Source organism: Gambusia affinis, linkage group LG03, assembly GCF_019740435.1.
Source record: "Gambusia affinis linkage group LG03, SWU_Gaff_1.0, whole genome shotgun sequence".
Lineage (NCBI taxonomy): Eukaryota > Metazoa > Chordata > Actinopteri > Cyprinodontiformes > Poeciliidae > Gambusia > Gambusia affinis.
In genome coordinates, this window is record NC_057870.1 from 29,972,346 (window position 1) to 30,000,340 (window position 27,995).

The following is a 27,995-nucleotide window of genomic DNA, read 5'->3' on the forward strand; positions in this document are numbered from 1 at the left end:
TAATTTAAAAACATTAGCTCTCATAAAGAGGCTTTGGAAAGTATCACTGCAGTGACATTTTCCCCCTTTTATCTTCCTTGGATTTTAACAAAAAAAAACTTCAACAGAAATTTTTGTTGGAATTTTAGCAATAATTGTGAAGTGATAATAATATGTGATTTTAATAAATATAAATTTTATTTGGTAAACGGTCTACAAAAAAATGCTAAATTTTACCACGTATTTTGGTCGATTAATAAAATAATAATTTTTAGTTAACCAACTTAGAGCAAGAGACGTTTGGTCTGATTTAACTCCAGAAAGAAAGAAAACAACAAGGTGTGAGTCTGTTTATTTTGTATCTGTAAACTTCTGCTTTAAACTGCATGTAGGTTTTATTTTAGCACTTTTAGTTTTCCATATTTGTCCCTACTGTTTGGAAATTGATGAATATTGGTGTGTAACAAATAAACTGAATTTATCGGCTACTTATCCTGACGACTCAAAGCAACTTATGGATTCAATAAAAGGCAGGAAATCCATAATAAATGCCATATCTGCTGATGGCTCTGAAATATTCATTCAAAAGAAACAATATGTTTGTTCATCAACGTTCAATCTAAGGTCAAGAAATTCACTATTACATCACAGGTATCATTTTATCTCAGAGTTATTAAACAGGACTCGAAATTATTTTGCACTGCATTGAATAAAATCTAATTTACTGATAACTGGATTTTTGGGTGACATTAATGTACATGGAGCTTAAAAAAATCTGTAAAATACAGAAGGAAACAAATCTGAGAGAGAAAATGTAATTTAATATGATGAATCATCTCCAACGGAAGAAAATGCAGCAACATACAAACATAAGCTGTTCCCATCTTACATGGATGAAACTGGTTTAAAGCTGTGATATTATCATCATAACTGAATTAAACGAGCAGTGAAATACATCCTGATCCTTCTGCCTGCAGCTTAAATGTGTTAAAAGTTTCAAACTGAACAAATTTCTTCTTATTTTTCAGGGTCGTATCGTTTCAATGTAATTTATTTAAAATTTATGACAGAATCAGTACTTCTGACTCCGAATCAGCTAAAATCTGTTTCTCTGACATAAAAATAAAACTTGCAAAGAAACCATCTGTTTCACATTCACGTGTTGGAGCTTTTAACTGGATCAAACGGAGAAAAGAGCTAATTTAGCTTTCAAAAATAAAAATTATGTGTAAACTTTAATCAAAAATTTATCCCAAGTTCAGGGTTGTTCCTGCTGCTGAGAAGCAAAGCTAATTAATGCTGATATTTTAAGATATAACATCTGTGACAACTAGAAATATCACAATAGTTTTTATTAAAATGAAGTATTTGTCTCAAAATGTGCTGCCTACTTTCTGTCAGCATCTGACTTCAAATAGTTTTATTAATATTATTCAATATTTCAGTGCATATTATAAACCACAACTTCAAAGGTGCTGTATTTATGTTTGATGTTCTTATTTTGTAGGAGGAAAGGATGTAGGTTGTTAATTGCCATCTTCTGTTGACAAAATGGCCCAAAAGTTTAAAATAAAATAATCTTCAATCACTTTTGAAAAAATAAAATAAAACTACACATATGTAAAGAATAAATAAATGATAATATGACAATTAAGACATGCTAAAACAGTCATATTACAAGAATAAAGACGAAATAATACAAGAAGAGAGTCATAACATTGAAACTTTATTCTTGTAACATTGTTACTTAATTTTTGTCTTAATATGGTTCTAATACTCTGTCGTAAAATAGCACTTTTGGAGTCAGTAGCACAAAAGAACAAAACAAAAAAATAAAAAATTAAAGTGTGAATTATATAAAAGAGTTTGTAAATATTGTCAAAAAATCTGACTGGTTGGCAATTAGCCGCTAAATAAATATGTGGTTCATATTGACTGAAAATACTGATAGCATGTTAACAGTTTAATTTCAATATTTTTTTACTCTGTTTCTGGAAACATTTTGGGGAGAAAATCATAGGTTAGTTTCCTTAAAAAAAGCTATTCATTTGTAAACTCAGAGCAAAATATATCACTGCATTCTTATGATTTTAGAGCAGTAGGTTTAAAATATTTTAGGTGTCTTCCCTTTGGCAGCCGGAGGCGACAATCGCAGGTGTTTGACAGGAGCTCTGGTAGTTGGTACTTACACACAACTGTTAAAAATAGGGATCAAGAGTCCTGTGTTCCAACCGTTTAATATCCCCAACATGAGCCCAGCCAACCAGACATCAGCTGGCTGCCAAGGAAAACATATGGGATTCAGCTGAAGGGCTCCAGTTTTCAGAAAACAGCCTCTTTCAGTCTAAACTTCTTAAGGAGGTCGGTATGAGCGCGCTTTAGCTGAAAAAGAGGGGGGGCACCATGTTGAAAAAGGTCTGGATTCATGCAGGACACTGCCACCTTTCACCCCTGGTGTTGTTCAAAGGTGTGTTTGCTTTCAAAAATGTAAGGGAACCTTCGTCATTACCTGCATTTTCATCCTAAAGTTCCCTTTAAAGGGACTTTATGGGGTGAAAACACACAAGCTTACCATTTCCACACTGACCTTTAAAAGTCTTCAATCTGCACAAGATCTGATACTCAACTGACTTTTTCATATTTGAATCACACTTTAGCCACAAACTTTAATGCAATATAATGTTTATACAGAGTGGTAATTAATTGTGAAGTGAAAAAGAAAATAAAAATATTAATGATTGTTGTATTCAGTCATAAGGAAACACCATATCTGAACATTTCTGGTTAACATTTATTTATATTCTCAGCATGAAGAACCTTTACTGGCTCACATTTAAAAAAAAAAAATCTGAAAATGGCCACATAAAAAAAAAGAGACAAAAAATAGAAATTATGAGAATAAAGTAATAAAATGACAGGAATAAAGTCAAAATAATATAAGAATAAATGTGTAATTTTCTGACTTTATTTTTGTTTTGACTGTGTTCTCATAAATTTATTTATTTTCTTAGCGTGACCCTAATAATCCATCATATGAAAGAGCTTGCATAAAATTTCTGCTATTCTTGAAATGTGATCCACAGACCGTTCCAACCAAACATTTCAGTCTGTAGACTGAAAACGTGACTATTTTACAAAATTTAAAACAATAATACATCCTTTATATTTTTCTGAGCTTATCACAAAAATCTCACAAAACAAAATTGATGCCAAGGCAAAAACAATCACAAGTCAAAATGTCCATATTATCAGCTCTTTTATGCAAGTGTTTCAGTATGGAGGACCAAAACTGCCAAGACTAAAAAAAAAAAAAAAAGAAAAAGCAGAAAAATATATATCTCGTTTTTCATTTTCCTTATACGTGCATTACTGTAATATTTTCTAATGAGCTGCCAAGCTTCAGCTACTGAAACTGCTGGCCAAGTAGTGTGAAGCTAACCAACCAGGAAAGGTTTCACATGATTAAAGATTATAAGAACAAATGTGTAAGAAAAAGGAAAAACAAAATATAAGTAAACATTTCTGCTTTAATTTGGAATTATGTCAGTTTTGGTCCTCCATATTTAAATTCAGTTTTTGATAAATTGGTTAAAGTCTGGAGCGGAATAAGGTAAAAAAGGAATCGTTTATTAAACAATGAGCTAATTTACTTCAGCTGTGTCTTTTTGTCAAACAGAGAGAACATTTACAGAGAGATCTGAGGAGTCAGACTAAAATAAAACTTCAGGCTGGTGAATGCTCTCAATGTCTGAAACGACAACAGAAAGTGTGGGCTTCTCTCAGGTTTCTGCAGGTCCTGATTAAAAATGTTTGAACACACAAATATCAATAAAAGCATCCAGGCAGCACACACACACACACACACACACACACACACACACACACACACACTCAGAGCTCAGCGCTCTGGAGGAACAGCCTGGCTCTGCAAACCTCAAACCGTAAACCCAAACAGCTCCGGGGTCAAACCTCTGAAACAAGAACAGCCAAGTCAACAAGAAACATTAAGAACTATTGGTGAATAAAACCTTTGTACTGCTTCGGCTCGCTGCAAAGAGGAACTGGCTCGCTTTCTTCTTCTAATCCAATAGGATATTTTCTTTATTTTTTCCCCTTGGTCTGCTGCAGCTCCAGTTATGTCAGGATGGATGTGCGTCAAAAAGGCTTTCTAGTGTCTGTGAGGCCAAAAGTTTAGGCCAGTGAACACGCGGCTCTCAGCTAAACAGCAGCGAATCTTCTTTGCTCATTTTGTCTCTCCTCATGAAGCTCAGCCGGCTGAAGCTTCCCTCTGAGGAAAGTGGAACTGCAGGTACCAGAACGCTCTTATTCTGAAAGGATTCTGACTGACGCTTTACTCATCAGGCCCAGAGAGTGTTCGCACTCGCACACAGACACCATGAGCACCTCCGCCTCTGGCTGACACAGAGGATTATGCAACTTGACACACATTAGTAGGTGGCCAGATTTCACAGAGAGGAGGGAAAATCACGAGTCAGACGTCCAGTAAAGGCGGCTGCCAGGTCAGCTCTGATGTTTCATCTGATGTTCAGCCGCCCTGCAGACGTCTTTATTAGAAACCAACGATTCTCAAACTTCTCCAGGATCACTTAAAAACTCACAGGCCACCTAACGTCATACAGCACAACATCTTCCTGCACAGCGGCCACTGCAGAGGACAGCTAGCTAACAGACAGTTTTCCTTGTGTTTCATGTGAATTTTTATGTTATAAATGCACACAGACCACTGAAGTGGTGCATCATACAATACACTATCAACTGCTGGCCATCCACTGAAAGTGAAAGAACATTTTTGTTAAATCTAATATGGCAGACAGATGAAAAACCAACTCAGAAATATCCAGTCCCTCCTTCTACTGTCGAGGTAAAAACATCCTGTGACATCAAATAACCCCTAAATATTAATACTATAATACTACTGATGTAATTTCCAAATAACTACTCTGTATTTGCAGAAAATTACAACTGATTACCCAGAAAAAAAAACTCCTAGAATTTTTTTTTCCCCAACATTTTTTTAATGCCTCAAGAAAATCACGAACAAAAAAATCCTGACATAAAGTATCATAATTCATACATGAAATGGTTAATCTAAATACAACCAGAAATGGAAAATATTAAGCTCTTAAATCAGAAAAAAACATTTTATTCTGAAATTGTATCGTCTTCTGCTCAACTGATTGTTTCACGGTCATAAATGTTCCAGGTGGGGCTGCAACCTACTTTCACTTTTTCTCTTACCCTTTATTTTTATGCAAACTTATTCAGAACCTAAACAGTTACAAGAAGAAACAATACAAACAGTAAAAACACCATCCAGATTCAAACTTAAAAGAAAAATATCTTCTGCATAAATGGACACTTGTTGGTCAACATTCCCAAAACATGCTCACCACTTTCACCGTCCTGTGTAGTAAGGAAATGTTTCAATATTTGTGTATTATTATAATTCAAAAGCGCTGTTAGACACTGAGAATCTGAAAGTTGTGGATGAGCCTCAGGTCTCCTTCCTGAACGACGGGACTGGAAAACCTCCAGAGAGATTCACCATGAGGAACCCAGATCCGATGACTTAACCTCCTCCGCTGACTCACTTTATGTCGGGGAACAGCAGCTCTATTTAAAGCTCTGACAGGCGGCCAACACATGGAGGAGGCTCATTTCAGCTGCTTGAGTAAAGAGTTATTCACACATCTGATGACCCTGAAACTTAAAACACAGATGGACGTGTAAATCAGGAGCTTTGTCTTCAGGATCAGTTGTATTTACGTCTCGACAGACAGATAAGCGCCTCATCTTCCTGTCCGCAGCTCCTTCTCCAATCCCACCTGAGTTCCAGGTGTGGAACCACACAACTGGACCCGGACCCACTTTTTCAGCTGATCTTGATCCACACACTACGGTTCACTTCTGGTGTGAACACAGACCGGTCCGAACCGAACCGACTACAGGAAATATACGTGATTTTGAACTTTATCATCCACCGTTTTCAGGCATCATCAATCAATCAAGTGTATTTATGCAGCACATTTCAGCAACAAGGCAGTTCAAAGTGCTTTACATCATAAAAACACAAAAATACAAAGTCAACAACTGAGAAAACCAGTAAATATTACACAACAGAGCAATGGTCAGTTATTTATAATGGTCCCACAGCAACTCTAACCAGAAGGGTTTATAGTCTAGATTTATAGGAACTCAGTGTTTCAGCTGTTTTGCAGTTTTTTAGAAGCTTGCTCCAGATTTGTGGTGCATAGAAGCTGAATGCTGATAAAATGAGTGTTGCCAACGCTTCTGCTGCATGTACTGATTGGTCTGAAATTGGAAATGGAAATGAGTTTTGTCTCATTTCAAGTGTATTAAGATATTTCCACCAGGAACTGTTTGGTAAGATTTTGTGTTTTTGCATTGTGTAAAATCTACTGTTGAATGTTTGGATTTATCTTCGGTAAGATCGTTAATAAGTTCAAGCAGAAAAGTGCATTTAAAAAAATTGTGATTTTTTATAGGAAAATAATGTGAAGTTTGATTCATCCTAATTTATTTAGCCTATCTTAAAGACAGTGGGGAAGCGGTAAGTCTTCAACACTTTGTCTCAATATGCAAACGGCCGGTTCCAAACGGCCGGTATAAAGGGCTGAAAACTGAAGTCGCTCAATTATATTGAATTGGTTCAGAGCTGCCAAACTCCTCTGACATGTATGGATTCTGTTCCTTTATCTCCAGAGGAAAACCCCGACTCTTCAGGTTCACCTGCTCCCTCCTCTGGATGCAGTCAGGATCCCAGTAGGAATGTTCCCTCCACACCAGCACCACGCCTCAGGTTCCTCCTTCTCGCTAATTGGCGGCTGTTACACACCAATTCAAGCCGTGAGGATTTAAAATGACACAGAGGACAGCGGTGATTCATTCCCAAGAAGTTCAGCAATTTAAGATTTAAGATGTGAAGCCTCATGACGGCCAATTATGTTTTTCCTTTTTAACCGTTATTCACCAGATCTGCTTTGTGTAAGAAGCGACTCTACTTTTTATTGAAGATCAGTTTCTCATGTCGATATGCAACATGTAACTTTCATTAAAAATATGTTTTTTTTTTTACATATTTATTAAAATTGTCACCATGTTGTGACAGAAAATGTGTAAAAAGATACATTTCCTCCAACTCTTCCCTGAGCTACTACTGCCATCTGAAGAACTGTGGTGAGGGGATCACTGCTTTCACAGAGGAGGTGGTTTCACTTTAAGTTGTAGATTTGCATGTTTTTTCTCACAAGCTAGTATCAGCTTTTCTTTTCTACTTAGAAATGGACCTGATGCAGCGTGATGTCATGCGTGAACGATCCCCCATCTCCCTGTTAGACGGCAGCAAGCTGCTCGCTAATGATGACTAGCATCAGTTTTAACTGTTAAGTTATCAACATAATGAGCTAAAACTTAAATGTTTGCCTGATATGGGAAAGAAAAAGAGACGCTGCGCTTGGCTACTAATTGTCAACACTACAACAAGGTCAGAAAAAGTTCCAATTAAGAAAAAAATAGCGAGGGAGAGGAAAGTTATGTAATGCTAGCTTGACTTTGAAAACTTATCAACGAGTCTGTGTAGAGTAGCAGACACAGAGAGCAAGAAGAAAGGGGTTTTGGGTTGTTCTTCAAGGATTTTTCTGCTTTAATTTCCCCTTTGTTGTGACACACAGCACTAAATTAATAATACCTTCATCTCCAGGTTTCATTTAGCGAACGGAGTTGTTCTACCGCAGCAGAGCAGCTATGGAAGGCATGTAAAAGAATCGTCATTTTGTCCTCCAACGTTGTGTCCATAAACAAAATTTACAGATGTAAACAGTAACATGCAACGGCTCTGTATCAGTCTGACATTCCCTGAACATGGTTCAGGAAACAGAAATGGAGAAAAGTAAAGTGAAACTCTGTTAACCCCATTTCTCCCCGACCGTAAGGACAGCGTCCTCGGAGGCTCCTGCCTGAACCGTCCGTCAGCCTGTCTGTCAGAAACAAAGGGCACGCTGTGAGCCTTTCACAACTTAAGCCAAACTGTCACTTCTACTGCCCAATTCTCCACGGCTCAGTGTCTCTATGCAGATCCCTGACTGACCCTCACCACTTCACAGCTTTAAATAATCTCAGGAGATCTCTTCGCACAGAGCGCCTCCTCTTGAAACTTGCTTCAGATTTTCAGCCATGAAGTTTGTTGTAACCTGGATTATAACAGTTCTGGGGTTTTCATTGTAGCTTCCTTTTATTTCATTGTGATTATCTGTTTGTCTAATTTATTTGGTTTTGTTAGCTTTTAGAGTGTGTTTTTTTTTATAGTTATTATTAGTTAAGTACTGTTTAGTTTTTATTAGCTAGAGTACTAGTTTTAATTTTCTTTGCATTGTCCTCTGATTATATTTACATCGATTAGGTAATGAATATTCAACAGAAGATAACATTTTAAAAAAACAGATTCAAATTGTAAAGGACTTTTTATTCATTTTTTGGATGCTCTGTAAGCTTTCAGCTGGATAAAGTTCAACATTTGTGTTGAAGTTTTGGTTATTCACCGTTTGTGTCAGCCATTTCTATTCATGCTCTTATTTTGAAGTGGAAGAAGACTCTTTATGCAGCAGTTCTGTTTCCTCTCCTCACATTCTCCCTTTTTATAATCCATAAACTTTACTTATAAGAAACAAATCTGACCAAAATAAAAGACAGGAAAGAACCAGATATAATCATATCTATGGGCATTATCAAGATATAATTTGAATGTCTTTCGTATTTAAAGCTGATTTAAGAACTCGAGTTACACTAACTTACATATAGTAACATATTTGACTGAATATGAGAAAATCTGGAAATCATGTTTTTGTTTTTGAACAATTTATTTATTATTTATGGTCCATATTACAGATCTACATCATCAATGTCACGTTTTTGCATTTCAAATAAAACAGCAGCATTTAGTAAAGTAATTTACTGTACAATTGTTTATTATACGGGTTAATGAAAATATTTTCTTGGTTTCAATATGTAATGCCAGTAATGGTTAAAAGGATGCTCTGACTATAAAGAAAATCATCTTTAAAGTCATTTCTGCTCTCTGTTTTTCAGAAGTGTCGGGAGGATTTCTCCTAGAATCATTTACTAGATTAGAAAAATCCCAAAATAACAACAGGAAGTTCAGCTTAAGATCTTTTATATGCCTTTGATGGCCAAGAAAGAAATTAAGTCTGAATGTTTACTCATTGCTCATGTTCTGTATTTAACTCCTAAGACTCTTCTTGAAGCCACTTCAGAAGCGGATCATTTATTTCTGCCAGCGATTACTCTCACACTCCTCCAGTCCAAAAATATATCAGACATGAGAAGCTTCCTGTCTTTGCCTTTCAGGGTAATGACTTCACAATAAAATACCAGAACTATGTGAACCATTGGACTATATGAGAGCAGAAAACCTCCAGGGGTGGCATGGAAGGAGGGGAAAGACGGGAATCATAAAGTTTGAATGAACTTTTGAAATGCTGAGGTCGGCTTCAGGCATTTAAGGGAATCGTTTTTCTGCTGGACTGTGTGATCATGTAAAAACAATAAAAACTCATTTTGTTCTTTGTGTTTTTCAGACAGTTTCCGTACAATCCAGATGTTTCTCTAGACCCAAACTGTCACCAACAAACACAAATTTATTGACTTCATTTATACAAAACAGGAAAAGACTTTGATGTCAGAAATCCTTCAGCATCAAACACTTTCAGAAGTTTAAACTTCAAAAAGTTTGATACAGACACATTTTAATTAATATTGGTTAATCTGGGGATCCCATTTTGTTTTCTTCAGAGATAAATGGATCTTTATCTGGTTCTTATTTAACTCAAAACATCCAAGTACATCCAGTTGATTCATACATTTGTAGAATCCACTTAATGAAAACAAAAATAATAATTTTTTAGAATTTATTGTACCAATCACTGATTTATTTCAATCAAGAGAAAATTCTGATTTCTGGATAACTGCCAGTTCTTCTAAATAAAACCATAAATTGGATTTTATTGAGGTATTATCACTTTGTGCATGTTTATTTTCCATTAAATGAGGTTTCTGATAATTCTTGGAAGAAACGGCACCTGAATCTGTGAGCTCTGGAGATTCACGGCTGCTTACAGGAAGTTGTTTTCCCCCTCCGGTGTTTACCCCTCTAGCCTTCTGTTTTGGTTCGTCCTCAGTGATCGCTGTCTGAAAACAAACCGCACACTATCTGCTCACTGCTGAACAGCAGAACCAGAACCGCAGAGGAGATAAAAGAGGCCTGCAGAGGGTCAGAATGATTCCTCCAGTAAAAATGTAAGGAGGTTTCCAAACAGCTTCAGATCGCCTCCAACGTAATTCATCATGTAGTTTCCAAACTGCCTGATGCAAATCCAAACCGTTAAGATGACAAAGTCAGGCTGCAAAACGCTTCAAATCTGTAAATGCATGATCCAATCTGGCATGAAGTCTGGTAATTAAACACGGCTGATCAGCATTTCACAAATGATCTTTTGCAGTAAAATATTAAGGTTCATTTTCTTCTTTCAATGTAGAAAAACTTCTAGAAAAGTGCAAAACAGCTGAAACACTGAGCGACTGTAAGGACCGTCACGATATCAAACAATAAACTGCCCCAGTAGTTCCCACGATAAACGATTAACGTTTTTATTTTGAGACCATTTTCAGGTAACAATGGGATAAAAACGCGAGAACACATTCTCTAAGATAAATAAACTTTAAATTTTAATGAACACTTAACTCTGGAACTGGAAAACATTTTAAATATGAAAATAAATAAGTAAAACAACAGAAACAACAAATAAAATAAACTATAAAGCCTCTGTAAATAAAATTATCCCTGGTTGAAACCAAAACACCAGACTGAAGACTTTTGTCATCCAGGATTTGGAAGAAAGAGAGAAAAGATCAAAATGATTCAATTTATAAAAATGGAAACTATGGAGCTCGTTTTAAATGATTAGATAAGTAACCAATTAAATCCAAAATCTTTCCTGCATGGTAAATCATTGCACTTCAATCCTTGGACCTCCCAAACACTCAACACTGCAGCAGTTGTTGCCATGTTTACATGTACTCTGTTAGTAAATGTAAAAGATGCATGCAAGGAAAATTATACATCATTAGAAAACCCTTGAAACAATATATGTACATGATGTTTTAATTATATTAGTTTATCAGTTCCTCTTCTATAAGTTTGAGACAGACATTCACTTCCAGCAGGAAGACAGGAAGTAAGGAGTCATGTGACAATTCACAATACATTAAAGTGATATTCAACTAGCTGCTAAAAGCCAAAACACTTTCAGAAAAGTTAGAAAAAATTGGATTAAACAGGTTAATTGATTTATTGATTGCCTGGTGACAGATTTTAAAAAGTGATCATCTTTTAAATTTCACTTGAAATAAAACCATAAATTGGATTTTATTGAGGTATTATCACTTTGTGCATTATTTTCCATTAAATGAATGTTTTGATTTACCTGGCCTTTTCTGCATTCATAACAGAATCACTTCTGCTGCACTAGAGCAGATTTTAAAACAAAAGGTTCAGATAATTCTTATGTTGTTTAAAGAACAGCTGAATCCGACTGAGCAGAGAGATTCAGGTCTGCTTACGCTGCTGAGGGATCTGCCTCATAAGCATTTAGCAGCCAGGCCGTCTGCTTGTTGCAGTAAAGACTTCCAGACTGCAGACTGGCTATAATTAAGAAACAGTAAAACCCACACCTACTGTGGGCCAGAGCTGCCACTTGAGATCAAAGCCACCAGCTTTTTCATCAGAAACCCCTGATTTGGTGACTGTTTGATGTCAGCAGTGCTGCATGCCTTTAGTAAAAATGTCTGCGAGGTTTCCAGGAACAGGCGTTCAGTTCGCGTCCAAGCACAAATTATAATTCATCATGTAGTTTCCAAACTGCCTGATGCAAATCCAAACCGTTAAGATGACAGGAAATGTGATGGAATCCAAACATAAAGAAACAATAAAATTCTCACATTTCCTCTGCGCTGCATCCAGAACCAGAACTGAAGACTAGGGATGCACCGATTTATCGGCCAGCCAATTTATTGGAGCTGATTAATTTAAGCTGATCTTATCTCTTAATCTTATCTGGCTCAGAAAAGGTCTAAAAATCAACCACTGTCTTCTGCTCTGCTGCGAGAGGTTTGATGGACCAGCCCACCAGGTCATGTCTGCACATTTACGGTTAACTGTAGTCACACAACTCTGATATTTTCCTGCTATATTTAACAACATTTCAGATAAAATAAATTGCGAGAACACATTCTCTAAGATAAATAAACTTTAAATTCTTAATCAGAAAACTTAACTCTGGAACTGGAGAAGACATTTTAAATATGAAAATTCTAAGCTCCACAAATCTGGAACAAACTCCAGAAAACTATAAAACCTCTGTAAATAAAATTATCCTTTTGAAATCAAGGGTAACACCAGACTGTGTAGAGCTGCTTTTTAACCACAATTAATGCAACATTGACCAACATATTTTACGTGTTTTGATGATTTTGATACTCAATGGTTTCTCAATTGTTGACTGTATATTGTTTTTATGAGTTTTTATTTTTGTTTTTATGGTGTAAAACTCTCTGAACTGCCTTTCTGCTGAAATGTCCTATACAAATAAATTAGATTGATTGATTATGAAGGCATGTCTTACAAAATATTTTTATTAAAGCCATCTAACAAGGATATTTCCAGACACATTTTCCTTTTTTTGCTCCAGTAACGGATGTTCATCTCTTTGTTTGGTGTCATTTAAATATATCTATTTTAAAAGTTTAATATTTAGCCTTTCTAGTCACTTAATATAAAATATTCTTTCCATTTGGTTCTTGGATTTCAACTGAATCTAGTCTGAGACCTCAATTTTGGGTTGCAGAAAAACAAAACAGGAAGCCATTAATAAAATACTTTTAAAAACTTCTTTAAGAAGTTGTTAATTGATTCATTGATTGCCTGGTAAAGATTTTAAAAAGTGATCATCTTTTAAATTTCACTTGAGGAGAAAAAACTGCATGTAAATTCTGGCATTATAACTAGCAGCATGAACTGTTTTGAACATTTTCTTCAAGTGCTAAGAAAATTATATAATTTTTCACAATTCACTAGAGCAGATACCCAAAATGTTAAAGTAGATGTTTTATGTTGTTTAAAAGAACAGCTGAAGGCCGACTCCCACACCGAGCAGAGAAGAAATATTGTTCATTTTTATATCCTGAGCCATTTCTTGTACTCATTATGTTAATTTGTAAAGCTGTGCCTTATAATCTTTGTTTTGCAGTAAAGACTTCCTAATTAAATACTTATTTAAGAAACAGTAAAACCCAGAACCTGACTGTGGGCCAGAGCAACATTTCAGATCAAAGCCACCAGCTTTTTCATCAGAAACCCCTGATTTGGTGACTGTTTGATGTCAGCAAATAGCATTTTGCATTTAGAACGTTTGTTCTCTCAGTTTGTAGAGCTTTTTTCCCTCCACAGAATGAAGTCTGTTTGTAGAACAAAGCAGCCTGAGGGCCAGAAGATTGATTTATTGTAGCTGTTGGACATTTACTGAAGACTTTCTGAATATAATAACACACCACGGGTGATAAATATTACTAAATTTGAATCAATTACACAAAGTGGCAAGACTGCTTCTCTGGAAAGTTATTTTCATATCCAACCATTTCTACTGGCAGTGATTAATTTAAGTGCTTCAGTTTTAATTTATCTGGCTCAGAAAAGGTCTAAAGTTTGATTCCACTGTCTTCTGCTCTGCTGAGACTGAGTTTGATGGAATCACAAGAATATGTCTGACAACAGGTTAACAGCAGTTTTAACACCTTTAGAACTAAATCTTCTGTCTTCCAGAAGAAAAAAAACATAAAATAGAAGTGAAGTATATAATGAAGTTTAGTGTTCAAACAAAAAATGGTCATCCCAGAGGTGAAAAAAACAACTTGATTTTAAATGTCACAGTTTTGTTTTTAGCTCTTTAAATCAAAACTTGCAGGTGGATCCATTGTTCTTTATGCCTGTCCTCATTTACTGAATTTCAAGTTTAAATTGCAAAATTAGTTCCAATAAAACACAATAATTATTCACTAATGACTGCAAACATGAATAAAGGTTTATGGTTAATCCTAAGAAAATACCTCGATAACGACCAAACTAAAATAATCCCAATGTTTCACATTGTTCAGCATCTTAATGATCAATTTTCATCTGTTCTTTTCTGCTCTCTGAACTGCCTTTCTGCTGAAATGTCCTATACAAATAAATTAGATTGATTGATTATGAAGGCATGTCTTACAAAATATTTTTATTAAAGCCATCTAACAAGGGTATTTCCAGACACATTCAGTAACATACTTCAGATCAAACCAATAAAATAGTATTTCATTTTTTGAGGGGAAAAATCAGTTCACAATGAAAGGCGATATAATGGCTGCTGTGGCTACGTGTTTTTTCATCTGCTCCGTTTCAGCTGTTGGCATAGCGATAGCTGTGCAGAAAGCAGCCGAAACACCACTTGATAAATTTTATTGCATTCAAAGAAATGCATGTTTATGAAGCAAAGTAACTTTTTCTTTAGGGTTTTTCTGTGCAGGATTGCCTGGAAAACAACTGAGAATGTAGCAACACAAATGATCAACAAGTCGTATCAAAACATGCTACCGTTAGCCTAGCCTTTTTAGAAAACTGTCCCTCATAGAAACTTTGAACATAACATAAATCATGTAAGGTTTTCCTATTTTAGTACAGTTTAGGACTAATAAAACTTATTAATTCCCCCAAAAAATATTGTTTTTCAATTCAAATTCTGATGTTTGCTCTCATTTCATTCATATTTAATGTAAACTTCTGTCTTCAAGGTACATATTTAGATATATGTACCAGCTGAGGTTAAAACCCATGAGAGAAAAGTTAAAAAGGTCCAGTAAGGTGATGGACAGTCCATCTCTATACGGCTCTGAGACTTTAATAACCGTTCTGACTACATCTCCAGATCTGATGCATTTCAGTCAATATGGAGCCTTAAAATGTTAAAACAAGCACCGCAAATCTTTGAGATTTTTTCATTTTAAAATAAAAAGAACAGTTTCTGAACACACTTTGGTTGTAATGTTTTATGCCAAGGGTTTTAAATGTTTTATCCACATTCAACATTTTACTTGAACTGCAGAAAGCTCTGACTTTAAAAACTTTAACATCCTAAAGGTTAGCTTAAAGCAAACCAAGTCAGAGTTCAGACTCTTTCTGTTTCCTGCCTCCTATTTGGAAAGAAAATCTTGATGCAAGTGCTTTGCTGCACAGCTGCAGGTCGAAGGTCAGCAGGTTAATGTCAAAAAAGTTTGCCAATGTTTTAAAAGTCTCAGAAAATGCAGACTATTATTTTATGGTAATCATAATGCCAGGGATCTATAGACAGCTCAAGGTCAGCTGTGCTCTGTGCAGCCGTGGAGCTTTATGGCACAAAATAAAACATTAAACCAAACATCGGGTTCAAAAACACTCCTGCTTTCTGAGCAGAATATTAACTGACAGCGTGAAGAAAACTTTTCATATTCCTGCAAAATTCTCATGACAGATTTTTCACAAACTTACATTGTTACTTAATGCAAAATGTCTTTTTAACGTTTTCTAAACTATATCTTCTACACAAGATCTCACAGTTTTGTTTTAGTCATCGATCTTTTCTACAAGGGCAACGAATCAATGATGAGGTCGTTAAAGAGCTGCTGCTATTGATCAGGATGTTTTAAAAATAAATCCTACCGTTTCACAGGATGATACATGATTATGTGATGATATTTATGGATTTTTAAGGTTTGGTATAACTATTCTTATCGCAGTTTTTAACTATTGTTACAGTTCTCATCCTGTAACCAGTTACAGGATTTCAGATGTCAATTAGCTAAAAGATAAAACTGATATTAAATGTAATATTTTACATTTACTTGAGTAACTCTTTTGAAAAACAAAATGTACTTTCAGGAGTATTTTTACTTTTTACTCTTACCTGAATAATTTTATTATGAAGTATTTCTACTCTAACTTGAGTCAAATTTCTGGATTTTCTTCCCACTGAATGAAAAACAAACATGTTTTAACCAAAAATTCACCAGACACAGACACACACCTGCAGTTTTTGATGACGTTTCATAAGTTTTATATTTTAAAAAAATCTGATTTGGATTTTTTTTTTGGCCTGATTTTGTTATGTTTGTTGCTTCTATAAATTATTGTCATTTTGGTTCTTAAAATACCAGAATTTTCACATAACTTTATATTTTGGTCCATATGATGATGCAATTTTTAACTATTGACTTTTTATTAAATACTTCACTCTTAGTTTTTCACATAAAAATATGTTAAAGTAATGCTACTCTTACTTGAGTGTAATTTTTGGTTTCTCTGCCCTCTGAGCATCTGTCATAGCGAAGACATCAAACATGTAAAGATGAATTATTGTGATATTTACTGAATTCCTCAGAGGAAAACTTTCAGCATTTAAAGTGAAAATAATCTCAGCTCCTCAACCCCATTAATGACACAGACCTAAAAACTAACAGAACATTTTACAACCTGGTCTGGAAATCCATGTTTTTCTTTTTACTTCAGCTTTTATTTTAGTTGTACATGTGTTAGTAAAAATATTAAATTCATGCTCATGGACTGATGATTTGAATTGTAGAGACAATATTTCCGACTCTGAAATGAATGTTGAAGAAAGCAGCGTTTTGATCCTGAGGCGCCGTTTTAACAACTTCCTTCACCTGACCTCTGACAGGCGGCCATGACGGCTTCACGGCGGCAGGCGGACAGGTGTGAATCTCCTGTTCATCCTCACAACAAACCAAGTGAAGTCTGACCAGCAGCGTCTCTCTATAGGCAAAACACAAGCCGATGTGTTTGCTACAATCTCCCACAAAGGCGAAAACCGTCTCCTGGGCGTTTTATGAACGGTCTGTTCCCAAACAGGAACAGGAAGTTCTGGAAAAAACCATCAAACATCCTCCGTTCAGAGCACGAAGATCCTGATGTTTTCCCCAAACACAAACAGACATTTTAGATATTTATTTGAAGCCTGAATTAATTTGCAATATGTCATTAGTCTCTGATATGTGACACATGCTGCTAATCAAATACACTTCTTTAGTTGATCATAATCAAAATGGCAGCAGGGGTTTTATCCACTAACCTGGAGGAAACCTGACAACAATAAACATGTGATCAGTATCACATGTTAGTCTGATAAAATCTTCAATTGAGAACCGCACAGCATTCTGGGAGATGAAGGCAGAATAAAGAGATTAGCTGCTCAACCTCTACAAGCTAATCTTGGTTGGTGGCCTGAAGGAACCCACTCGCTCCTTGGTTGCCTAGCAACAACCTGTTGAGTAACTTGCAAGTTTTAGGTTTCGCCATCGTCCCTCAAAGCTGCTTAAAAATAAAAAACAACGGCGTGGCGTGAAAACTGTGGATGAAACGTCACACCACTGGCTTGGCAGCATTTCACACATTTAAAAACAAAAAGCTAATCAGTACTTATCAATGCTGACCAATATAAAACGCTTAAAAGGTGATGCGTTTTTCAGCCATATCATCCAGGCACAGCAGGAGTTTTAGCCACAGATCATGAGAATATTTCAATCCTTGACCACCTTTTTATTATGAGATGGAAAAATCTGATACTTGGTCATTTTGTGGTTTTGCAGTGTGTTAAAGTCAAGAGTGGAAATTATTGAGTTTGTTTTAATTCATCATTCATAATTTATCAAAGTGTTACAAAGTCTCAAATTTCAATTCAAATCATTTTGGCCCAAACTGGATCATCAACCAGACAATGAACAACAAAATGGCTGAAAAAAGTCAGATAAAAATCAGAGATCAAGGTGATGCAACAGATCTGAATAATGTTTGAAGTGTCTACAAACCTCACTGAAGTGAAGCAACAATTACAGATGAGTCTCATTTCCTGCACAGTAACAGGAGCAGCAGATCAAATCTGACAGTAAACAGCTACGAACTGATTTATTACTGCTGAAAGTGGAGCAATGAAGCACCTCCATGAATCAGGAGGATTATACAAGTCATCGTGCAAACTTTGCTAATCACTTAGAGATTAATACTAAGGTGTGGAAGATCCACAATTACTCAGAGAAGCACCAAAATAAGTTGCATTTCAGTCTCTAACTTGAGCGAAGACGCCACACTGAAGAATGTCACAATGTGCTTTTTAAAGATAACTCTGCTGTTTCCGTCATTAAATACGTTCCAGCGAAAAGCAAACCCATCAATAAATGATTCCTGCTAACGAGTAGCCGCAGCTCCCGTTTCTGGTTTGGTGGTTTTAATGGATCCGTTTTCAGAAACATGAATCTCCTGCTGCTGTAGCACAGAACAGAAGCAGGAGTTAGAAATTTAGCCTCGGCTGTGGGGAGCGCAATTATTTATCGCAATAGGCAACATAAGCAGCTGGGACTGCTGTCTGGGGTCAGACAACCTTAAAACAAAACTTCCTAGAACGGATGTGATAAGAAACTGGAAACATAAGTTTCTCCGCACAGCAACTGTGGAAATAATAATACATTAATAATTAACCCCCATTGATAACTGAATCTTATGTTATAGATTTTTTCTTCATATATTCAAGTTAAATTTTTTTGCCCTGGGTTTCATCCAATCAGCAGCAGGGAAGATTAAAGGCGGTCATTGGCTGCGTGGGAAACGCCAGCCAATGACGTGTCACGTGGAATCTTTTCTGCATTTTTTTTTTTTTCAAATATTTTAGATTTACTTTGTGAAATAATCTACAAATATGGCAGATATAATTTGGAGTTACGTTCCACAGAGAAATCCGCAAATACCAAACAGCAAATGGGCGAGGTCCAGCGGGATTTCAGTTTATGTTGAGTCTATTTTAATCCATGAGACCAGATTCAGACTCAGTCTGTGTGGACTTGAGCCTGCTAAGGATGGCACGGCTAATGGATTGGAAAATAAAAGCATCTCTTTCAAAATAAAAGCATAACAACATGAATCATCCACAGAGATAGCACTGCTACGGCTACGTTCATCTTCTCCTTCATTTTCTCAATATGCATCACTAGAAACTACCAACTTCACAGAAATAGAAAGTAAATCGATGGAAACTTCTTTGGACGTCTGGATGGACTTCCTACAGACTTTTGGACTGTTTGAACAAAAACATATACATCTGATCAATTTCTCCGATTTCACTCTTTATCAGTTTATGTTTGAGTAAAATGAACATCGTTCTTCTATTGTATGATCTACTGACAACATGTCTCTGAAATTCCAAGGAAGATTTTTGTATTCATTTGTAGAAAATGAGAAAAAGATGCAGCGCTTTCAGACCTCAAATGATGCAAAGAAAACAAGTTCATATTAATTTAGAAACAACAAAACTAACGTTTAAACTCAGGAAGAGTTCAGAAATCAACATTCAATGCGGTCCAGTGCAGAAGTCTCTTCATATTTCCCAGAGTTTTTATATTTTCATGTTTTGTTTCCAGGTTTTCTGCTGGCTGCTTGAGGAAATCTAAAGATGCGGGATGTAAAATTCCTATCTTTGACAAACAAACCAAAACGTTTGGTTTGTTTGAAACACATAAGTGCCTTAACTTGACATTAACTTCTCCATCAACCCCCAAACCAATAAAATGCAGACTTTGTGACTTTTAAAGCTGGGAACTCTACTGATCCTGTTCCTAAACATGGAGATGTTTGAGTGCTTCACTCCACTCCGAGAGGCTCTGGCTGGAGTTGTTCCCAGATTCCCATTCAGATGTTTTACGAGGGCTGATAGGAAGGAGACGTTTGTCAGGCACAATAGGAACTCGTGTTTTATGCTGGGAAGAGGTCTGGAGGAAACCTGTGTTTGTGAGCAATCACCCGTTAAACTCCTGCCCGTCACAGGGTGTCTCCAAAAACAATGTGCCATAAAAACGCCAGTGCTGACGTAAAGAAAGGCTGAACTCAAGAGTTACAGACATCCACAATCCCTAACCGCACTTGATAAGGTCACAGAGCTTTGTAGGGAATAGAAAGGCTTTCAGGAGACGGAGACGCGAAGGACTTTACTGCAAGAGGGACTTACCAGTCCATCGCAGTTGTTAATGGCAACCGTGGCTCCGGGGACGTCGGTGATGTCACCGACGAAGGTGCAGTCCGTCTTCAGCAGCTCCCGCTGAAGAATCCTCTCCGTCGCGTCGGTCCGGTTGGCGCCCGCTGTGGCGTTCCCAAACCCCCGAACCTCGTCGTGCCACTCCACCATCGCCCCGGGCGCCACCAGCCGGTTGTTGGGCCGCAGTCGCAGGTGGAACTCCTTCCCGAAGGCCGTGATGTTGAAGAAGAGTCTCTGCTTGGACTCGGAGAGAAACGCGTCCCTCCTCACGCGCTGCTTGTGCGTGGCGGACAGCAGGTGGGACAGGTAGTGGCCGTGGGAGTCGGTGCTGAAGGGCGTGACCAGGCCGTACTCCTTCAGCCGGCTCTGCAGCTGGTCTGGCAGAACAAACACAGAACAGATGATGGTTGAGTGATTAGTTGGTAGGACAGATGGGAGAACTCTTTACGTTGTTTTCAAAGTTACACTGCAAAAACACAAAATCTTAAAGTATTTTGGGCAAATTACTAGAGCAAATATCTTAGTACATTTGAAATAAGACAAAACTAACTTACAAGCAACTTTTCAGAAAGATATACAAGCTTATTTTAGGTCAAAAATACCTTAATATTGATAAAAGGTTTTAGTTCCATTGGCAGATTATTTCACTTATAAGAAGACATTTTCCCCATGTTATAAATAAAATAATGGTAAAAGTACTTTTTCACAAATATTAAAGAATTGTTGACTTAAAACAAGCTCCCATTTCCAGCTGAAAACTTACTTGTAGCTTTTTCTAGCTAGTTAGATTCATTCTATTGTTATTGAAATTATTCAAATCTACAAACCAATTCTAAAATTGAAAATACAGAAAAAATCGATTATAGGGAACATAGTTTTATTTAACAGCAGCTAAAAAGCTGTGATCTGGTCACGATACATTGTTTCTTTTGCCATCAGGCTCTTCTTCACCTGATTTGTTGTCAACTGAATTGTTCAAGAAATGTGTGGTCTTTAAAAATAAATATTCCTTCCAGCCTTAGTTTGATTTTCCAAATGCAACGACATTCAAAGATTTCCATTTCGGAAAAAGAAAGTAAAAGCAATCTGAGGAATATTAAAATCTAATAATTATCTTGACAAAAAACGCTGACGCAAGTGTCACAAAGACAAAAACCCAATTATATGTCTGAGGCGCAGGACGTAGCCTGCAGATCACGATGTGCAAAAACGAAGAAAAAATATAAATTTTACACACTTTACTTGCACCTTTTTTACAGCTGTGACACCATAATAATACACATTATGAGCAGCTTTAACTCCATACGCAGCTTCATTATAAACACGTCTGACAGGCAGCAGCAAACCACAGATATGTCTGGAGGTTTGAATATGCAAGGAGATCCGGGACAGAACATCCTTTTAACGGAACATTTACAAAGTTCGCCCTTAAATCATGTCAGCTTTGGTCTCTGTTCACGTCAGCAAAACGGCTGCTTGAGATTTTCACCTGAAATCTCGAGCAGCATCTGCAGGACTGATGTAATGCTCAGCATCATGACACACGTTTCCCAACCGAGTGCTTCAACGCTAAAGCTCCTGTGACGAATCTTTGAAAGATGAAATATTCTTGGTGCCAGAGGTCTCTAGGAGCAGCCAAGAACTAAATTCACTTCTGTGTGCTGAAATGTAACGCTTCTGTAAACCTCTGCAGGATTTAAACACCCATTTTTCCCACCTAAAAGAAAAAAAGGAACCATTTCTGTGCATTTGAGTTTTCGACATAGAGAATCAAAGAGAATACATTTTGATTCTGGGCAAATCCTAAGTTATATATAAAAATAGTCTTCACATACAGTGAACAGAAAAGAGTTTTTATAATGTCTGATGCAAATCTGTTGCACCTGATTAACAGAGTTTCAGTAGTAGATCAGACGGTACCATGCAAAAAACCCAAAGGCTCCTCTAAAGGCTTATTTGGTATGTTAAATATTAAAGTTTATAACAGCATAATGTGAAAAACAGACTAAATAAATACAAGTATGTCTTAATAAATTAAACGTTAATTAGTTCAACAATCCAATTCAAAAAGTAAAACTCGTTATCTAGAGTCATGTACTGATTTTATTTCTGGCAATTTGCGTGATTACCACTTAACAGCTACAAATATTTAATTTCTGAGAAAATTATAAAGTTACTTTAAAAAAAATTTAAAATATGGAGAATGTAGTACAGAAGTGTTTTGATATGACCTACATAAGGAAGGCAGTATTCAGTCATCAACACACTCTGGAGTGTCTGACGGCAGCTGATGAAGAAGTTGCAGCTAGGTATATTTATGGAAAGTTTAGTGGAAGGAAAAAGTATGGCAGAATAGGCAGCTGAAAGCCTATTCTGTGTGACACATCTGTTAAAGTTTCAACATTTAAACTAAGTTTATAATTTAATTTTCCAATGCCATTTGTTGAGATTTTGCTTGTGAGTTTGTCAGGTGGATTTTATTTCCAACACCTGGAAAAGGGGACAGACTTTGATAGTTCAGTAAATGATGGTTCTTCAAAGACACATAGTTATTAACTTAAGATCATTTACATTTTTATGGCACCACATCAGAGTCCTTGTGAATGGGGAAAAAAAAGAATAACTTTTTGCCAAAACTATTTTAAACTCTGAAATATTTTCTGATAAAAATTATTTCCAAGCTCCAAAAGCTGAAAACTTGATAGAAAAAACTCTGACATTTTGAGATTAATCTCAGAAATGTTTTGGAAGAAAATTTCAGAGTTAAAAAAAAAAAACAATGCACAAAGCCCTGAATTGTTTATATTAATCTCAGAATTTTTCTGAAAATGTTAAAAAAATATTTGATTGAAAATTTTGAGTTTGAAAAAGCTTTCAAACTCAGAAAATTTCCAAAAGTCAAAAATGTTGACTTTTCAAGCTCAGAAATTTATAATTTATTTCTAGAGATTTTTATACATTGAACTCAAATTTTTTTTGCATTTTTTGGCAGAAATTTACTCCTCCCATTCTTCTGTTTTTATGTACATTTTTGTTATTTTTCTGACTGACAGCAGTTTAGTGCAGTAAGATAATATAAAACATTTTTCAAAAACCAGGCTTGAGAAAAATACACAGTCTTATAATTCGACAGCTGTGTAGAAGAGTATGATGTTTCACAAATCCACTAAATATTTATAAAAGTTAATATATTTCTCAGGTGATCTAAGTAATCTGCAGCTCAACGTATTTGGCTCAGGAAAAGCATTTTTCATTGATTTTCCATCAAATATCCAAACCAAACAAAAACAAACCTCTGAATGCATAGAAAACTTGAGAAAGTGTTCAAACATTTCCTCACTTTACATTTAAATGCAGATCAAGTAAAACCTTTACATTATTCTGAAAGGTCACAAGCCATCAACACTTTGCATAATAAAAGTTCGGCCTTCAAATGCTTTAAAATGGAGAAACAAAAACCAAAAGTTGTGCAATAAGATGAAAAAATACCATTAAAAAGGATCTGAGAAGAAACAAAAATGATGGACAGAAGTTCATCTTCAGTGCACACACACACACACACACACACACACACACACACACACACACACACACGCACACGCACACGCACACGCACGCACACACACAAACCTAACATAACCAGGTGGCCCAATAAGAACATTTTGTCTGTGCAGAGAGTCCACACACACGGTAAGCAAACATGCAGAAAGACCCTAGACTGGGATTTAAACTCACAACCTTCTCCCTGAATGTTTCCCCAGTTAATCCACTTAATTAAAGAACTATAATCCACATAAAAGTCTCATCTAACTGGAGCATTTTCATAAAACCTGACTTTGAACTGAAACAGTCGGGTTAGTGCAGCATTGTAAACCCAGCCAGACGCCGGATGTGCTAACCCCTTAGCTGTGATGCTAGGTAGGCCATCTGCTTATTTTTTCCACCATGTGGAAGAAAACGGCCCTAAACACTCGAGTCAAGCAGCCAGCAGCATCTGGGTTTCAGACCAGCAGGATTGATGGTGTGGAGCAGCCAGGCCAGTCCCACTCCACCTCAGCCCAGTAGGAAACCAGTGGGATGACGTCAAACATGCCGCTGCTCAGGCAGAACCAGGAAATGCAGAGGAACCGATCAGCCTGGGCTGTACCCACCCGCCGAGCCAGAAGTGGGTCGACTCGGTGAAACCCAGAGGTGCTGATGGTTATGGCTTCACTGGAAATCACTCAGTAAAATCACTGAATATAGGAAGGTTTTTATACCATCAGTATAGAGCAGGAGTGTCGAACTTCAGTCCTCAAGGGCTGCTGTCCTGCAACTTTTAGATGTGCCTCTGCTGCAACACCTGAATAGAATAATTAGGTCATTAAGGCTCCGGAGAACTGATCCACAGGATCAGGAGGAGGTAATTAAGCCATTTCATTCCAGTGTTTTGTATTTGTGGCACATCCAAAAACTGCAGGACGGCGGCCCTGAGGACTGGAGTTTGACAGATTTGGTATAGAGAATCAATCTGATAATCTCCTACAATTTAATATGTACAGAAAAGGGTTACAGCCATTAAAAGAAAGAAAAACAAAACGTGACTTTTTCCTCAGATATCTCACCTTTACCCTTCAGAGATTAAATTCACAGTTTGGAGGAAAAAATGTCAGAATTAAAAAATTAAATCAAGAGCCACTGAAGGACACGACATGAAAGCCTCTGCAGAGACACTGAGTGTAACTTAATTATTCATGAAACTTCAACAAAGATGGCGTGGAGTCAAATTTTAGGATTTCTCTTGTCTTTGCTAAAAAAAAAAAAAAAAACACAAGCTATTTCTCCTGCTAGACCTTTTGGTTTGGCTATATTTACCCAGAATGCCCTGCACTGTAGTCCACTTCCTGCTTTTGGAGTGATCTCCAGTCCAGTTGCGTTCCCATATGCAGTCAAACCGGACCAGAGTTCACTTCAACCAAACCAGAGTTCACTTCAACCGAACCGAGACCGAGGTTTGTAGGCGGACCAGAGTTTGCCATTTTTCACACGTCACCAAACAAACCGGACTTTCTAGTTAAAACAAACCAGAGTTTGATTCAAGTGGACTAAACTGGACTAGTGTGAATGCACCCCAAGTGTTTTCAGTCTCAAACCAATAAAAAGGTTCACCTTTAAGGAGGACAGTGACTCTAAACCTTTTGTTGGTCTGACACAAAGTCCCATAAAATGCATTTCTGGTTTTAAACGTGATAAACTGTTTGGACGTTCAGGGTGGATGAATACTTTAGCAAGGTGTTGTAAAAACATGTGACTACACTGCGAAAACACAAAATCTTAGCAAGTATTTTGGTCTCTTTTCTACTGCAAACATCTTAATTTTGTCTTCTTTTGAAGTAACTATGCAGCAAGAAATGGAAGCTTGTTTCAAGTCAATAATTCCTTAATATTTGTGAAATCATATTTGTTCCATTGGGAGATTATTTCATTTATAACATGAGAAAAGTGGATTAACATGGCTGCTGGTGTGAATGCACCCTAAGTGAAGTCCTATTGGCAAATAAAGGCATAATCTGCAGGCGTGCCACCTTAAATCAAAATACAAGAGTTCAGCATCCTACTGTCTGATTTAATATTAACATGTTTAACATGTTTCTGTTCTTACACTGAGGTCAGCAAAGATTTCAGTCGGTTCCAGCATGAAGGGGGGCAGAAAAAAGGTGAAAAGTTAAGCAGAAACCACATGAAGTGAGCGCAGCGGCTGCTTTACAAGCCCGATAATGGCCACAGAGCGCCAACAGTGGCAGCCACAAACGCTCCACCGCAGCCCAGCGCTGCCCCGCTGAGCGGCGGCCCGGACGTGTTCAGGAGCTAACTGCGGGCGTAAACGGATCCTACATGGACTCGGCTGCAGCTCACTGGTACCTTAACCTCACAATGGAGAACAGATGTGCAGGATTTAGAGGTGGAATTCTCTTTCCTTTATGACAAAGCCCTTTAAGCAGTTGCAATATAAGTGTGTGTGAGTCGGAGGAGTCAGGAGGGCGTGTGTGTGTGTGTGTGTAGGTGTGTGTTTGTGCGGGGAGGGGAGTGTGTTACAGAACTGCTCAACAGAAAAACTCTCCTCCCACTTTGATCAGTGTGCAGTTCTCCTCCTGAACTTGTCAGCAGTTTGGAAGAGAAAACCTGGAACTGGAGTTTGGACTGAATTAATAACAACATGGAGGAAAGTGAAGAAGCAGGTCTTACCTTCCCGGTTTGCTTCACCAGCCTGCAGGAGACACAAGAACAGAATTCATAAATGTGAAGAAGCATAAAGGAAACACAAAATGCTCATTTTAAAACAGGTTCAATCATTCAAATTCCCACTGTAAACTCTGAATTTAATTTAGCTCTTTATGTAAACAGTGGATTTAATTCACTTTGGGATCAAGAAGTAAATCTATTCTGCTGCTTTGACAGTTTTTAAATATTTTGTTGGAACTTCTAAACAGTAAAATACAGATAGAAAAAGGCAATAAATAAATAAACAATCTGGATGACAAAAGTCTTCAGTCCGATGTTTTGGTCTGAACTTCATCCTTTCATGAAGGATCATTTAGTTTACAGAGACTTCATAATTCACTTTATTTGTTTATATTTTGCATATTTAAAATGTCTTTTTGTTCCAATGTTAAATGTTCATTAGAATTTTGTCATTTCCATTACATTACCTGAAAATGTTCTCAAAACTGCAATATTATTGTTTGTTGCCATAATTTCTGGAACAGTTTGTCGTCCAGCAAAGCCAAATCATGTCTGCATATTTGCAGTTAACAACTGTTGCCACTTCAGCAACTATGGGTCAAAATCAGAACCAGCAAGTCGGGCCTTAAAAAAACCAACAATAAAAAACAAAACAAAACAAAACAGGTAATCAGCCAGAAACTGCACGGTGTGCCCACAATAATATGGCAAAAATTATTTTTTGAAATTTCGTTCAGAGTAATGCTCTCTCTAAAACAGGAAGTACTACCATATATGGGTGATGCTGCAGCATCAAACCTGCTGTTTCCTGCAGCTGTAGACGGTTAAACTGACCGATTTCTGGACAAAATTAATATGTTTGTAAGAAGAATATTTCTGATGGACGTGGAAACTAATAAGGAGTTGTGCTGAAGAGATGGTCTTTCCAGGAAGCTCAGGTGAGATCAGTGGAGGTAAACGCAGGTGTAGCAGATGGTTTCTGCTCACCGAAACAAAAACTTTCTAACCTGCAGTAATTAAACAATTAGATTTTAAAGAACACACAATAACCTGAGGATGAGGATACAACACGGTTCATGTTACAGTTTCTACTATTCGCTACAGCCAGACCAGTTTCTGTTCATGAGCATAAAGTTTATCGAGTAAGAATCTTTTTATTTATTTTACTTAAATATTTCTTCTGTCTAATTAGCTTCAGCTGCAACTCTTTTTTTCCTTTTATGTGTCAATATTTCAACTTCCCTCCACTAATAAGTAGCATTAGCTTGTTTAGCTGAACTGATTGTGGAGAAAAGTGAGGTTTCCATGACGACCACATGGATCCGTAGCATAAAGTATCACAGAAACTCAGCTGTTCAGAGAAATGGCAGCACTGATGCAAACCTGCCAACACTGCAGAATCAATGCCGGACAGAAACGGAGCAGAAAGCAGATCCATCAGAAATCAGCCAGAATTCACATCTGTTTATTAGCATCTGCATCGTTCAATAAAAACATGGAGGAAATGATTATTGCTGACGTGTAAAACCTGTTTGTTGTATAAAGAATGTACTCTGTGTCTTGATGATCTTGATGAGG

The 27,995-nt window shown here is 36.8% G+C and overlaps 1 protein-coding gene across 1 annotated transcript in view; it reads right to left on the reverse strand.

Annotated features, from left to right (window-relative positions):
- Positions 1 to 27,995, reverse strand: part of adamts3 (ADAM metallopeptidase with thrombospondin type 1 motif, 3) — an 84,682-nt gene that overhangs the window by 55,059 nt on the left and 1,628 nt on the right. Inside the window, exons 2-3 of the mRNA XM_044112071.1 lie at positions 26,421 to 26,442; positions 20,169 to 20,572 (exon numbers count right to left, since the gene is read on the reverse strand). Of these exons, the coding sequence (XP_043968006.1) occupies positions 20,169 to 20,572; positions 26,421 to 26,442 (426 nt within the window). The remainder of the gene's footprint in view (positions 1 to 20,168; positions 20,573 to 26,420; positions 26,443 to 27,995) is intronic.